General features: G+C 37.0%; 2 protein-coding genes and 1 long non-coding RNA gene across 13 annotated transcripts in view; 2 read left to right on the forward strand and 1 right to left on the reverse strand.

The window, feature by feature from the left end:
- LOC117159436 (uncharacterized) overlaps nucleotides 1-4,961 on the forward strand; it is a 170,045-nt gene extending 165,084 nt beyond the window's left edge. For all 7 annotated transcript variants that reach the window (XM_076623130.1, XM_076623133.1, XM_076623137.1 and 4 more), the window contains 2 exons: nucleotides 2,561-2,796; nucleotides 3,507-4,961. In XM_076623130.1, the coding sequence (XP_076479245.1) occupies nucleotides 2,561-2,796; nucleotides 3,507-3,624 (354 nt within the window). In that variant the 3' untranslated portion in view covers nucleotides 3,625-4,961. The remainder of the gene's footprint in view (nucleotides 1-2,560; nucleotides 2,797-3,506) is intronic.
- A 2,899-nt stretch (nucleotides 4,962-7,860) lies between these two features.
- LOC143303426 (uncharacterized) lies at nucleotides 7,861-9,568 on the forward strand. The gene is made up of 2 exons (XR_013059674.1): nucleotides 7,861-7,977; nucleotides 9,232-9,568. It is a non-coding gene; the product is annotated as an uncharacterized LOC143303426 (long non-coding RNA).
- Nucleotides 9,569-9,665: 97 nt separating this feature from the next.
- Nmdar2 (glutamate ionotropic receptor NMDA type subunit 2) overlaps nucleotides 9,666-15,969 on the reverse strand; it is a 260,929-nt gene continuing 254,625 nt past the window's right edge. For 4 of the 5 annotated variants that reach the window (XM_033339196.2, XM_033339193.2, XM_033339194.2 and 1 more), the window contains 2 exons: nucleotides 15,780-15,881; nucleotides 9,666-13,849 (listed from right to left, as the gene is read on the reverse strand). In XM_033339196.2, coding sequence (XP_033195087.1) covers nucleotides 13,792-13,849; nucleotides 15,780-15,881 — 160 coding nt within the window. In that variant the 3' untranslated portion in view covers nucleotides 9,666-13,791. Of the gene's footprint in view, nucleotides 13,850-15,775; nucleotides 15,882-15,969 lie in introns of those variants that run through there. The other variant, XM_033339197.2, reaches the window with a different exon arrangement.

The following is a 15,969-nucleotide window of genomic DNA, read 5'->3' on the forward strand; positions in this document are numbered from 1 at the left end:
TGGATATATTTATTACAAAAAATGATTATAAAATTGTAATTCCAATGAAATAAATTATAATCGTGCTATAATATCGGATTAGACAGATTATGAAAGAAAAAGAAATACTCGTAAATAAGTTCACGTATCTTTTTCACGATAATATATGTATATTCCAAAGATTGGAGGATATGTATCGTAATAAAAGGTCGGTTTGAAAGAAAAATGCCACTAAATCTGTTTCAAACGAGATTTAAAGGAAGCAGGGAAAATATGATAAAAGAAAATTGAAGAATTTACGATACTAAAATGAAGGGAGGGCTGATAATCACGGTGGTGTAAGTCGAATCACTGCTGCTTTTTCATAAAACAATGTCCTGCGTTTGTCACTGTACAAAATACTCATCATACTTTTCCAAATCGCGAAAAGGTATCGCGGCGAAGAAGAAAGCGTAAAGTTAATTAATTACGAAACTAAGGAAGATTCAAGAATCGAAGTACACGACTAAATCCAAAATCTTAAAAATTTTCATTCGCGCCACTATGATTTTCAGCTCGTCAAATGACAGATAATTTCATATATTTCATTTTCGATTATAAAATCTTCTCGACTTTTCACATAGGACGAAACTCGATGAAACTAAAGTCGAAGAATACACATTGATCGTTCCTTCGATAACGAAACCAAGTAAAAATGTAACTTGCACAGGAGAAGATGAAAATAAGCAACAAAACCGTATATCGAAAGTATTCGATTTCGTAAACTGTAAAATAGAAACGGGACAGTTTCATCCCGCTAAGATACGAAGGAAGAGGGCGAAAAGATTTTGAAGGACTCGACGTCGAAGCAATCGCAAAGGCGCTCCTATTTATCGCTCTTTATTTGCATTCCGGCCGGGTTACACGCGATTTTTCGCGTTTCTCCATTCCCCTCTTTTCCTGTTTCCCTTCGTGTACGGAGGTGAAACGTGTTCTCCGGTCCGGCAACCTCGACAAAACATTCCTCCGCATCGACACGAAAATCGCATTCGGCCGGGCCGTGGCGTCGCTCGCGAATTTATGACACGACGTGTCTTTGGCATGCTTGTCGCCGAAAAATATCGACGCCGACGTATACCGTGCTAACAGGGCGAAGGATACTCCCAGAATCGAAAAAATGATACTTCACGTGGAACGTTCCGACATTGTGGATGTTAGCGAACGTAAAGAAACGTTCGATGAAATTATTTTATTTCCGATCTGAGAAGCGAGTCTTGTTTCGTTGAACGTTTACAGTCACACGAAACGTCGTAATAAATCGCTGGCGAGTCAGTTGAGAGTTATCAGTTAAGTTTCATCATCGTTCGAAGGGATTGATTTGTTTTAAAAAATGCAGCGACTGCAATGTTTAGTCGAAAATCATTTGCACGCTCTGTATCAATTGGCCTACAACAGTTTTGTTCTGTCGTCATTGTAATCCTAACGAAGAGTAAAAAGTATTATATGTCTTTCGATGAGCATTTTTCAAATGAAATTATGTATCGTACCAAAAGTGAACTATCGTGTCCAAACACTTTTGTGCAGTAGCGTAATAATCGGTAAAATAGTGGATTTAATGTCGAAAATATTTTAAGGCCTGTTACAACCTTAATTAGATTCTGTCATTATCCCACAATATGATACGATCATTTCAAGTTTAAAAGAATTTCGAGTAATCTAATTATATGAACGCGATGCGTTAATTCTGCCATGATACAACACAGCATATAACTGTCTCTGCTGTTCAAATGTACAAAGACTACCATTATATCACAGTCCATAATTTAACGAACAATTATTGTTAATGTCCAAACCAGTGTCTCTTTTAATTATCTCGAATCCTGTTCCACAATAACAATGTTTAATTACCATTCGAATCGGTGCATACGCATATTATTCACCTAAAAGCCGACACTCGTCATTCACCTAATATTTTATCATACACGATCGCACAATATATTTCGTTTCTCACTCTATTTTCTCGAGCAACATTGATCGTACGTAAGGAAAACTTTCGATTAGATTAGTTTCTTCGAACGATTAAAATAAATTTGTAAATATTCTACTCTGTTTTGTTTTATTTGTATTGATAAACGACCAGCGAATTCTTCGAATAAAGCGTGTTACGACCGTTCGCGAAGAGACGCGATCGCGAGGAAACGCGTTACCGAGAGGCGTAAATTCTCGCTACGATTCTGATAGTCGACGTCGCGAGCCAGTCGTTCCCCTGTTTCGATTAGGATAACAGAGGTAGTTCAAAAGATTGTAACACTGAATTAGCAGGGTTAATATAAGCTTCTATTTTTAACAATATTTAAAATTGTAATTAACACGTTACAAATGATTTAACGATGATATAACTAGTTTATTATTATAATTCGACTCGACTTTATGATATTTGTCGTTCACTTCAACGACAGAACAGTGGGAAGGCGAAAAATCAATTGGAAGAAACGAAAGAAGAAAAACAATAATGAATTTGAGGCTGGCGTTTAATTCTGCTTCAGCGAGATTTCATTCTATCCGCTTGTATCGTAGATTTCATTTTTTAATTTCGTTACAGGCCAACTGGTACAGGGCGTCCCAGTATTGTCGATATCACGGAATGCATCTGGCGAGTATAGCGTCGCAGGAGGAAAACGACAGGCTGGAGAAACATATTAAGGACTTCGGCCTTGGACACGAGCATTTTTGGACCTCTGGTACCGATCAGGCTGAGGAAGGCACTTTCTTCTGGATGGCGAACGGCAGGCCAATCACGTTCGAAAATTGGAACGTCGGCGAGCCGAATAATTTCAGGTATGAGCCTGCGATATCTAAACTAGTAAGGACACAAGAATGTTCGTATAATAGAACAAACATTTTTCTGATATTAAATTCCATTCTTTTAAACGAGGATTAAAGAAATTACAATTCTTTTCTTAATATCTAATGAAAAGAATATGTATATATTAGATTGCCCGAAAAGTTTCTTTCGTTTTATAAGGAAATAATAGACGTACAATGTTTTTTGTTTTATATTAGTTTATTGAATTATGCACCTAATTATGTACCTAATTCAATAAAATAATATAAAATAAAAATTGTTGTTCGTCTATCATCACCTTATGAAACGACAGAAATTTTTCGGTCAACCTAATATTTCCGAAACAAGAAAGGCCATCTTCGTGATCTTTAATTGCTGTTCATGCTCTAATAATGTAATGTAATGCGTGGAATAATAGTATTTCTAACAGAGGGAAATACTAACAGACGTTCTGTTCGAATAATGGGATATTCGGCTCATATTAGAATGTTCAGATATTAGCATACTCGAGCGATGGCGGATAGAGAGGAGTTTCTATCGCATCGACTTCACCTCTCCGAGGGAGACATAACAGGAAGCATTACTCCGCTTTTCATTGTTCTGAAAGCTAATTGAAACCGTTTGATAATATCTCCTTCAATACATGCCTAATAAGAGACAAAGGAGAAAAAAGACAGCATAAATTCGATGCATTTCGTTGCAGATACGAGAACGGCGAAGAGGAGCACTGCCTGGAGCTGTGGAACAGGGATGGTAAAGGGCTGAAGTGGAACGACAGCCCGTGCAGCTTCGAGACGTTCTTCGTGTGCGAGGTGCAGTGATCGATCGATCGGCCAACAGGATTGACGAAAAACAGGATCTGAAAGTCATCGATACACGGGATTCGATTCACGATACATCGACTTGCCTATCGAGTCATCCTGCCAACTATTGCCTCGTCGACTTCGTTTTTCCTCCGGGACCTCGAAACAAAATAGAAAAAGTGACTTTCTCTGTGTGTGCGCGTGCGTGTGCGTGCGTGCGTGCGTGTGTGTGTGTAAGTGCGTGTATTCCACGTAGACGAGCGTTTTAAACGCGTCTTGCGAATCGATGGATCGCGGGCAAATGGATGCTGAACGTAAAGAAACAGACGGCGAACGCGATGATTAGGATACAGAGATGTTTCTGTGAAGGAAATTTTTGTGAAATGGCCTGAAACCTATGCTTGGATTTTTATGTGAAAATCGCGGTTTCGTTACAGCAAATACGCCTTATTTCTGCTACTGCGAAGACCACTAGTTCTACTTGTTCGTAGAATATTTTTATAGTAAGTAGCAACGATGAGAATTTTCTTTACTGGTGGATAAGAACTGACGAAAGAATGGTTTAAAATGATTATTCTAATGGCTTATTAACGTTCACGTTGTATGATACTATTTGCTTGTTAAATTTAGCAATTACGAAGTAAGGACTCGTAAGTTTTAACGTGGATGTTAGCGATAATAGTCGTTTGTCATTAACGCAAAGAAGCCTGTGTTTGGATAATGAATTCTTTTTTTGGAAGATGGATAAGCTGGAGCTTGTGTGCTACTTTTTCTTCGATGATAGAAACGTAGAATTATAGTTGTGTCGTTGACGAAAGTTCCAACAAAAATGCGACTGTTGTTGGTAACCAGGCGGAAAGTCAGGGAATTTTCAAACTTTGCCAATCGATGGAATCAAGATTGTTCGATACGAAAAGCACTTCCAATTCCATAGATTTGCAAAATTTCTGGTTTCTAATCGTAAGATATTTCCTCTTTTTCTTCCGGTTTCCTTACCAAAAGCTCGTTGCTAACGTTAAAAATGTCGAGAGGAGAAATCAAAAGACTTTAAAGTGGGCGTGTCGATTAACGATGATTTAACAGAATAATGTAAGCTTCTATTTTCTAATTAATATCTGAATTAAATAACGAAAGGAATAAAGAAATGAATTCTACATCGATGGTTGACAATTATTAGCGATCAATTTAATGTAAGCGACGAGCAGAATTCGCACAATCGGAATTCTGCGCCAACTTTCATGATTTTATTTTTCACGAGTTCGTTGGGCGTTGAAGTGGAAACCCCGGACGTCGGAAACGACGTTGTACATGACATCATTTAGCGCTATGCAATAAAATTCAAGTTACATTATTAATACTCCGTGATATTTTTTCCCTCGTCGTTCTTCAAATGCCAAAATAAAATCACATTAATCGTTTTGGCTAAAATAAAAGACACGTAAATCGTAAAATTCGTCGTCAATCGTCATACGCGTTCGGAATTACACACTTGTTAACTCGAATCAAGAAAAAGTTATTCGTTCTAGGACTCGTTCGATGGCACTTCCAAATTCCTTTGTAATCTCATATAGTCTTTTCTTTCGCTTCCTTGCTATCTTACAAGATGATAGAATTTTATCAATTAGAAACCTACCTATGGACCGAAGCCAGATATTTTTAACTATTTATAAAACCTTTTACATCACCAACTAAAATAATTCATAGTTTGTAGTTTTAGTTCCCTCTCAGTCCTTATAATAAAACTTGTGCATCCACTTCTATGATTTTTATGATTCTCGTAAAAGAGTCATAACACGAGCATCTGGTATCCACCAAAAAAAGAAAAAAAAATTCAAAGAATAAGGAAACACACGAAAGGATAGGCAAGATACGCAGAAAAAAACTCTAAGCTTGACATGATGGGTTTAATAAAATTTGAAATCTCGCTACCGTACACAGATGGCTGAACTGTCAAACATCCCGCGTAGTGAACGAACAGGACCGTAGATAAAAACAAGTCGCGGTTTAGTCGGTGGCTGATCGTTCTCCGATTGCACGTTTCAGCGAGTGGAAACAGGATCTCGCGTTTCGTACCGGGATGGATGTCGGTTTGTTGTTCGCGGCTGACGTCGCGTCGCGGCGTCGAAGCGTCCAAACGCGTTCGAATATTGTGAACAAGCACGGGAGCCGAGCTTATTGAAAAGGACAGAAAAACCGATGATAAAACGAGGGAAAAAAGGCAGAGGAGAAAGGAAAAAAAAATGGAAAACGAACGAACGAACCGACCAGAAAAAAGCACGCAACTGTAATGAAAGTTGCTCTCCCGGAACGTTGTATTCCCGTAACGAATCTTTCCGGTCGACGTGGCCCATGCTTCGTCGTTTCAACGTTCTTCCATCGTTGCTGCGCCGCCCCTTTCCTTTTTAGCCGACACAACCCATCAACGTGCGAGTCCCCTCTACAGGATTGACAGAACCAATTAGTGGTTCCGTCGATTTTTCGCCGTTTCGGGGGGAGAGCAACAATACTCCGGAAAGAGGTAGTGAGCTGGTAAAAAAAAGGAAAACAAAAAATAAAAAGGAGAAAACCGGACGGCGTTAAAGCGACTGTAAAAGCATGCGGCTGAAAGAGAGGCAGGAACAGAGGAGACTGGCAAAGGGTAATGAAAATGAAACGATAGGATGGCGAGATTACATCACTTGCGATTTCCATGGACCATAGGAATTCGAGTTATTCGAAGAGGAAAGAGCGGTATAGGTTTAATTAGTCACGCCGGGGAGTAGCCTATTAGAGGTAGTTGATGCCGATGACTTGTAATATTCACTTTGTAAATGAAAGAAGAATTGGAAGATCGTCGCTGTTAAGAGAAACGTTATAGTTAGACGTAATTTGATTTTATTCCGAAGCATTTATACAGCGACGTTTCCTTAAATCGTTTACTATAACATTGGTGATGAACATTAGCTAAGTTTTGTACATACTTGATACAAAAGTCGAAACTTTGGGTTCATATCTAACAGGATGTACGTGCGTGTTTTAATTGATTTTAATTAACTCGTATCTTTTTGATACTTATGACACGCGTTTGATAATAATCTGAATTATCATCTAAAAGTTGACGAACTTTAAAACAATGGATCAATCGAGTATTAAATTAATGTTACTTTATTTATGTTCCATAAGGTAGATATTTTTTTTATCGCGCAGTCAGATCGGAGTTAATAGTAATCTTCAGTTGGTAATGTACCTTTCTATTGTGCTGCACGTTGGTATTCGCCATTTACGTTGTCCAAAATATTGGCTAATGATGGTACAAGCACCGACGAGGTGCAAAATGAATGTGACATCACCGACGAGATATTAATAAACGATTCAAGTAAATCTGCACTCGGCGAGAAACGGAATGCGCTCTAGTGGTCGATATCACGATAGGTACTTTATCGACCAATGTATATTTGACGTTCGAATGATCAGTGCTGTATCATAGTCGATATACAGAATAGACGAGACACGCAACGCTTTTTCATGTCCATGTTTTGGGGGTCATCCGACCATCTTGCCATTTTCGTGTTACGTGCGACTGTCGGTACATTCGGTACACTCGATTCGGCACGAAATACAGCAAGTTATGAGAAGCTGCATGCATGAACCTTGTTTACGTATTACTTTCAAAATGTATGTAAGAATCCTTTTGACGATTGTCATATACTGTATAAAATAATGCAATACCAAGTGCTACATCTAAAATATCTTTCTTTTTATTAAAGACACGTACAAAAAAATTTCACAACTTTATGAGCTAGATCTTACATATTTACCGATACATGTTAGGAAGCGCAAAGTAAGGATTTCAGTGAAGGAAAATCTTCGCAGAAAATCGCGAAATACAGGGACTGAAAAGAAGCAAAACTCTGATAACTGAGTGTAGTATACAAAACAACAATGTTTTATTTGAAACAACATACAATCATGTGCCACATATGTTCCTTAAGCCGTCGGTTTGCGCGTTCCGCGAGACGATTGGTCGACGATATTACTCGTAACGTAGAAATAATGTGTGCATACGGGATATCTGTGAATGGCTTCGTCGTGTTATTAACGTACCATATGCCTTGTCCGCCACCTTTCCCTGATCTGTCGCGGAACTCGCAAACCTCGTTTATCCTCTTTAATGCTTATCAATGTTACCATTTTTTTTTTATCAATCTTTATCTTTTTTTGGTAATTTTATTTTATCATTAATATAATCTTGTTTCGTTTTTTTTCCCATTAAAAATGTACGCAGACACAAATACAACGCCTCCTTGTTCGAGGCCGTCGAAAAAAGATCTCCAGTTGGCGAGGTTTTTCGTCGCTAAACTTACTTCTCTGCTGGTCTACGCTAATCCTAAGGTATATTTTTTTCTCTCTTGTCGCTAATATCCTCGGTGGTGAAAACGAAGAAGCACGAACGAGGACACTCGAGAGAGATCACGATCTCGGTCCTATCGTACCTTCTTTTTCCCTTTTCATTTTTTCTCAATCGTTTCTTCTTCGTTATGTACATAGACGAGTATACGCACGAGTATACATACAAATTGGTATAATCGTTTATACTGTTTCTACGCGCGTTCGTATTTATCATACCTAAAATCGTGATGTACGCGGCGATCCTTTAACCCGTTTCAATTTTCCTTTTCCTTTATCCTCATTTGTTTTTCTTTTTTTGTTTTTTTTTTTTCTTCAAACGTCTCTCTTCTGTTTCGTTTGTTTCGCACAAAAATGGCCATCGTATGGCCACGCTATCGACTTCATTATCTTTGTATGTATTTGACTAATCTATCTTAGGGTCCACTGAGGGATGCGATCCTTTTGGACTTGATCTATCGCGAATGATGGCCTGGACTCTTCTGATCCGTCGTGTATTACTTTAACGATCGTAGTACAGGTTGATCCGTCGCTAATATTGCTACAATTGTTGCTTCGTCATTGCCGTTTCGTTTTTCTTTTTAACGGTACTGAATCGAAGCTTTAGATTACGCGATAAATGGTGTATGAAACGTCTTTTGATTTTGGTGTTTACAATTTGTACATTTTGTTGGACTTCGTATAGAAAACAATGCTAAACGTATAAATAATGAGAAACTTCTAATAAATCTTTAATAAAATGTTTAATATTCGTATCATACATAACGAGATTATATATGATAATCTCATAAGTTCAGTTTAATAACGAAACAAACCTTGAAGCGCTCTTCGCGTTCAATGAGTATAATTTAGAGAGAAATTTGTGAAATTGTATTTCGTTGTATTTTCCAGTGAAACGATAGCAAATCGATCGAGAACAAAGTTCCGTAGTTTCTTAGTGCCAAAGAATTTTTGAAAATGTGCCGGTAAAATTTATTTAAATACAATTACTCTCGTTGTGACCATCGCGAACGTTACTACTGTTCAACGTTACGTTAAATTCATCCGCGAAAATTCCGTTGTTACTGTGAAAAGGAAATTAATCGCTCGACGATGTTACTGATATGCTTATATTCAGCCAACGGATTTCTAATTTGCTGCGTTTCTTTTCTTTTTTTCATTCGTTACTCGATCTTGCTTATAAAAATTATTTGGCACATCATCGTTTCGTCCACACTGATGAAAAACAATCGTTTCTAGGATAAAATGACGATGATCCGCCGATCGGAAGAGTCCTGGTGGGAGATGAGTACGCAAAGGACACGAATCTCGGATGAAAATAGCGAAAGGAAGCCTATCGTTCGTGTAAGGACGACTAGTCTACAATTACGGGTACGAGAGTCTTCGGAGATCACGAGTACGACGCTGAAAAATCATCATTAAGGCCGCTATTTCGTGTGTGCGCACGATTGTTAGGTTTACATCAGTTAGTTTCTACTATCAACGCCTTCTTGCACAATAATTTACGAATAATACCAGTAAGTTGGGAGAGAGAGATAGAGAGGCAACAAGTTTTAAGTTATACGTTTCTGTTACGCAAATAGTTGGTATAATTGTACAGTTTTGTATAGAATAAGACGATCATAAGAATTTTTATAGAACAATTTTATGATCTTCGAATTTTATATTCTATAATCTAGATGATAATCTGTAAAATTCAATTATAAAATTTCATTAATCAGATTTAATCCATTTGTGCAAGAAAGCCGACGTTATCTCTTTCTCGTGTTGCACCGGTTACAATCGCTTGCCGTGATCGGATTGTCACTTTCTTCTAAAGAAACGTGTTTCACCTAATACGGCGATGCGTTGTTTATGAAATAACTGTAAACCAAGAAATCATAGTTACCGATGAAATTTCAATTTTCCTTCTATCTTCTTCCTTAAATTAACACTATCGTATCTTTATCGTTAATTGGACTTTCAATTTTTACATCAGAGATTATTTTCTCGGTAATGAAAGCGACTGTCGATTGTTTTAACATCACGCCACGTCGATTATTGTTTGACGTTAGTCTCGTCGGACTTAAAGCTGCTGGATTCTCGATTAAAGCTCGCTATCGTTTCGATGATCGTCGAGCCATTGAAGAGGAAGAAATATCTGAGCTTTATCAAGAAACGTATTCGTTGTATCAACGCGAATTTTCCGCACGAAACTCACGTTCGTTCAAAGGATGATCCATCTTTTAATTACAAACACGTATCGTCAAGTTTAGTTCGTTCTAGAGTTAGATGAAATTGCGTTTGATTATCTTCGATCAGTATCTATCAATTATGGTCGTGTGTGCGCACACGATGAAAAGAAATCTCGTGTTTGTGTCGGATGGAAACAGCGTTTGAGATCTCACGTCGACCGGAAATATGGATAAAAGCTTACGCCTGTCTTTTAGATACTTAACAGTAGCGGATAAAGATACATTAGTTATGGCATAATCGACACGCCTCGTCGGTATCTCTTTTTCCCTTCTTCTTTCCATATACTTGTTTCGAAAAGAGTTAACCAATAATCTCGTTCTCTCTACGTACGTTCGCGTCGTTCCTTAACAACGTAACATTTCCATTATCTTTAACAACAACAGTAACAACAGTGTTTTGTCCGATAGCAACGTATCATAAGTTAGAATTGCGATTTCCATAAATTTGTATTCTTTATTTTATTCTCGGTTAAATCCAGCACTCGTGTCTCGTCCTCGAATTAATCGTGTCGTTCGACTTCTCGAAAAGCCGACAGAAAGTGCTTTAAAAATCGGCGAACGTTATGAATTAATCGATACAATAGATTTTTCTCGTGGAATTTTCCTGAGCAAACATCGTTTCAAATGTGTGATTCGTTTTATCTCGCTTGAACGCACGAGGAGTCGAAACAAGTGCTTTTCTAAATGGAGTTGTCGACGTGCGGTATAAGCCACAATAGCGAAACCTCGGAAACCGATGATCGATGGATTTTCAAAACCCAAACTATCTAAGAGCCGGAAATTTCAAAATCTAATAACGACATCAGTTAGTTTTGATCACAATTATCGGACAACGAGAAACAATCTCGAAATTGTTGCAACTTTCTTCTCTCGTAATTCGATTCTTCTGCAACTCCGTTTCGAATTTTCTTGATCGAGAAATTGTAGCAGCGTTTTTACAGCAAAGATATACATTTTCGTTTCTTATTGCGAATTCATTTCATGAAAATCGTTTGAATATGGTAAAAAAAAGAGAAAAAGAACGAAATTCTCTTTCCAATGTTTACTTTGTGACTTACACGGTACAATGCGTTCTATGTACAGCGGACGTAATTTTAGAACATTAATCCTATCTCTGTCGATTTTCCTACACACACACACAAAATCTTTGTTTTTTCTGCGATTGGCTCAAAAGAATTGCCTCTTTTTCAACTACTCCTTACGAGGATAGACTTTATATTCCTTTCTTTTTTTTTCTTTTTTTTTGGCTTTTTATTTGTAGAAATTGCGAAGTGTCAGGTTCTCGAATAGGCGCGAAAGCTTTGAACGATCACGCGATCGTATCGACGCTTCTAAAAAATATTTCACCTTAATGGTTACACGCTTGAAATTCACTGTTTCAGGCACCGTTACGTATAGTAAAATATTTTAACTCCGAATTTATTCTCCGCATTTCTTACCGATCGAATTTTAAAATGCAACACGAGCCAGCAAAGATTAATTCTTGGAATATTTACCAAATTAATAAAGAGAAAATTTTATTAAAAATTATCAGACGATATTTATTTTATCCTTTGAGTTGGGTATTATGATTATAGTAATTTTAAGTTGAATTGCTTTCAAACGCTATATTCACAAAGAAATTAATTCTTTTAATAGCACATTAGTAAAGTATATTGGTATAATAATTACAATTTAAACAGTTTGAATATTTTTAAAATTGTTGGTCGTACAGAACACCAAAGATACAATGAATCCATTAACAAATCAATATACCCTGGATACTATTTCAATTTTGTTAAGAAAGAAAGAAAAATACATTCGATGAAACTATTACAAAGCGTACAATATTTTTTCACTGTCGTATACTTTTCGTTAGAGAAGATTGTTACGACAAAGAAAGTGTCGAAATATCCAAGCTAATAATCGTCACTGGATCATCCTGTTCACGGTTTTTTTTTTATTAAAAATTTGACACGCAACACCTGACACTTCTCGATGCAATTTTATTTAATCGTTACGCTCGGTGGATCTTTATTACGTGTACTTTTTTTTCTTGTTGTTGAGCATATTACGTCCTCGAAATAAGTTTCTTTTAGAATATTTCATTGTTCTTTTTACCACAATATACATACTTAACGTATAATAGTAGCTCGTGTGTACATTACGTATTAAATATATATGTATATATGTATATATGACATACTCAAATGTCATAGTTATATCTCGTATGGTACACATTGACATTTTACCATCAAGATGTTGACAGGTTTTCTTACTTCCATCATTTTTAATATATAGTTTCTATTTCATCGTTTTCCTTCTTTTGTAGCAATTTGCTCGCCTTGGCGTTCGTTTTAACGAACAATTATTGGCTCGAAGTCGACGCCCTATTTTTGAAAAAAGGGCCGATATTTCGTACAAAGTTTTAACGAGATTCTCAAAAGACTTAGGAATTTTCAATAACTACCTATTGCATTGTTGCTGCCTGAATATAATTTACGTGGTTTGGTTTCTTTATTTTTCCCACTTTTATCCAGGTTCGTGTTGTTTCGTTCTCTTTGCCTTTGTAACAGCCACAACATCGTCTGCAAACATCACTCATGGTTCCAAACCTCGATTCTCTCATACTTATATTATACAATAAAAATAATCGTTGACATTACAGACATCGTCTGTTACGAAAAGTTGTCAATTTCGAAAACAGTGATTTATTACCGCTTAATATAAATGTCCAGATTTCAAGCTTGAATTTAAAAGTTCTAACCAAATGGAGAAATAGAAATTTCTGAGTTTTCAGATTTTCTCCAAGAATCTCTCCAAGCTGCACGACGTACGTATCAGACAAGAACATCGATAATCAAAGGAAATAAATAAACTAATTGTCAGGCGTTTCACGTAAGAAGGCCAATCAAACGATACCAGCAAACAGCGTCATATACGCGATTGAAATAGCATAAATACACTCAATTCCCTCCTTACAACCCTTATTTCAACTACCCTTCAGACGACACACTTTCCAACGAAACGTGTGAATCGTTCTTTTTCAAAAGTTTCGTCTCCCCCCCAAAAATTTTATTTTAAAAGAGAAATGCTATCGTAGGACAGTAGCAAAGACTGGAAACGAATCGTGTTCGTCCAAGAATTTCAATGTGATAGAATCACAAGAATGAACACCGCGCACTTCCGGCTCTTCGTGGCGAAGACAGACAGACCTTGGAAAACGTGGTCGTGGTTAAAAGTTCGTTCATCGAGAGAAAAACGATCGTGATCTCGATATTCTTCATAGGCACTGAACGTTCTTCCCGTGCACCAGACTCGTTTTTTGTATTCTTCGATAATTTCTTCCCTCGTCTTCTTCGGTAATTTCTTCCCTCGTCTTCTTCGATAATTTCTCCCCTCGTGTTTTTCGATCGCTGCTCGAAACGGCTCGGCTTCGAGGGTTTCTCGTATTCGAGGGATGGCCTCGACGAGGCAACGAGGCAACAGCTCGTTGTCCAAAATGGCGAAAGCGAGTTACACCGCTCCCTAAGGACGCTTATGATCGCGCTGACGTGGCTGGGCAATCGTGGCCGCTTCTCTACGATCACAGAACTGTCTCCATCTCGGCGATTTCCGTCCTGGCTGCGTCGTCGTCCGGAATCCTAAATACAATAATCGATTTCATTCGTTAGCTTGGACAAAGACAAAAGAAAAAAGAGATAATTTGGGAGGGATAATTGGGCGAGGAGAAGCCTCCTCGCACGAAAAAAAAAAAAAAAAAAAAAATGGTGTAGAATCGTGGAAAAACAATGGGAAAATTAAGAGACAATCTTTGTATTGTCTCTTAATTTTTGTATGGTGTATGTAACGTTCGAACTTTCAGCGACTATCTGTTTGTCGTAACATAAGCGAAAAGTCCAATAAATTATAGTAAATATTTACGTGGACACTAAGGTAAATGGATATTTGAAAATTTTTGCTTGTTCGACGCTATATAAATTCCAAAATTTCAACTGTCAACTGCAAAACTTTAAAAAAATGAAAATTGTTGAAAATAAAATATTTTGTCGAGGGTGAGAATCTTCTAATACTCTAAATACTTTAAAGTGGAAGATACTTTCATGTACCGCGAACATTGTTATTGATTGTTATAATCACATCGTTATAGTTGAGAAATTGTAAAATAGCAACGATTTGCATAATGCCAAAGAAATAAGAAAGAATTTCTTCAATGACGAAAAATGTAAATTCGATACGAAATAAAAGCGACGAATGAGAGCAGAGTAAGATTTGATCGTAAGTGTCAGCTAGACTGTAGTTGAAAACTTCGTTTGATCACTCGATCGATCAATCTGATACATTTTTCCATCGTTTATACGTCGTCTAAATTCGTAAATTTGATAAAATTTAACAACGATCAGGCGATAAATGATGTAAATGGCGAAATTAACAGAAATGATTTCTTCGCTTCTATTGGAAATCACTTCTGGCCCTTACATCGTCTACCATTTTAACTATTCAATTTTCTAGAAGGTGTTTGGACGAGTTTCCTTTAATCTTTTTTCAATTAACGTGAAATGTTTGGAAAGGACGATGGCAGAGAAGTTTGTGAAAGATACACGTACGTGTTAATTGGGTTTCACCATGTGTGCGTGTATGTGTTTATGTGTGTCTGTTTCCGTATTTGATGCTCAGGAACGTGAGGAATTTTCGTCGAAACGAATCGTTGATGTAATCGAAAGTTTCTGCGCAAATATTCCACTGAGACAATCTTTGCTCGACTAGGCACGTTTTGCATTTTTATTGGAAATTTGGCAAATGTTTGAGGAATATGTTGGTGCGCTAAGCTCAGGTGGCATGAACGCTACACACGCGATAGAGTGAGGCCAATTTCAGGCTAATGTAAAAAGGGTAGCGAGCTTGGTTGCTGAAAAGTGAAGGAATTTGTGAATAATAAAAATTCGCTGAATTTTTCAGACGACGATCTTCTTCGCGTCATATCTTGTACATACGGCGACGATTTTAATTAAAATATAAATTTCATGTAAACTCTCTGAATTAAGTACAAACTTCGTGGCTATTTATCTAAACAAAAATGCGATAAATTATATTAACAAATAGAGATAGAAATTAAGCGTAAACTTACATTCGAAAATCAAATAAACAGGTGAGCTACCTTCATATTTTTTTCAATAACTTTATTAAATTGTAGGAGTAATATATCTTGTGAGAAAGTAATTAACAGATTAAAATATAAATGCAACGACGAGTGTCAGGACAATGATGCAGCAATTATTGGTTTATAATCGAACTTCGTATGAAATATTAATTAAATCGTATCAAATATTAGGTTGTCCGAAAAGCGTCTTTCTTTTACAACAACGCATCTTTATACAAACATAAAACCTAATCTGTCGAACTTTGTGATCTTTATTTTGATAGAACAAAATGAATTATACGTAATTCGATAAAATAATATAAAACGGAAAATCTTGTGCGTCCATTATTTCCTTATAAAACGAAAGAAACTTTCCGGACGACCTAATGTTACCGTTAGCGAAAGTTTGAATTTCTCGAATTTGAAAAATTTACCTGTAGATCTGTGGAGGCAAAAATTTGTCGCTATACTCCGTGCTGACCACGTGGTTCCTGGTCATGTCCCTAGGCCTGGCAACATCGATGGCGTCGATGAATCTAGATTCAAGAGAATCCCTGTATGATAATTTGGAGAGAAGACTATTTTACTGCCTGAAAACAGATAGGCAAAGAGACGTATACAGAG

This window comes from Bombus vancouverensis, chromosome 1 (assembly GCF_051014615.1).
Source record: "Bombus vancouverensis nearcticus chromosome 1, iyBomVanc1_principal, whole genome shotgun sequence".
NCBI classification, from domain to species: Eukaryota; Metazoa; Arthropoda; class Insecta; order Hymenoptera; family Apidae; genus Bombus; species Bombus vancouverensis.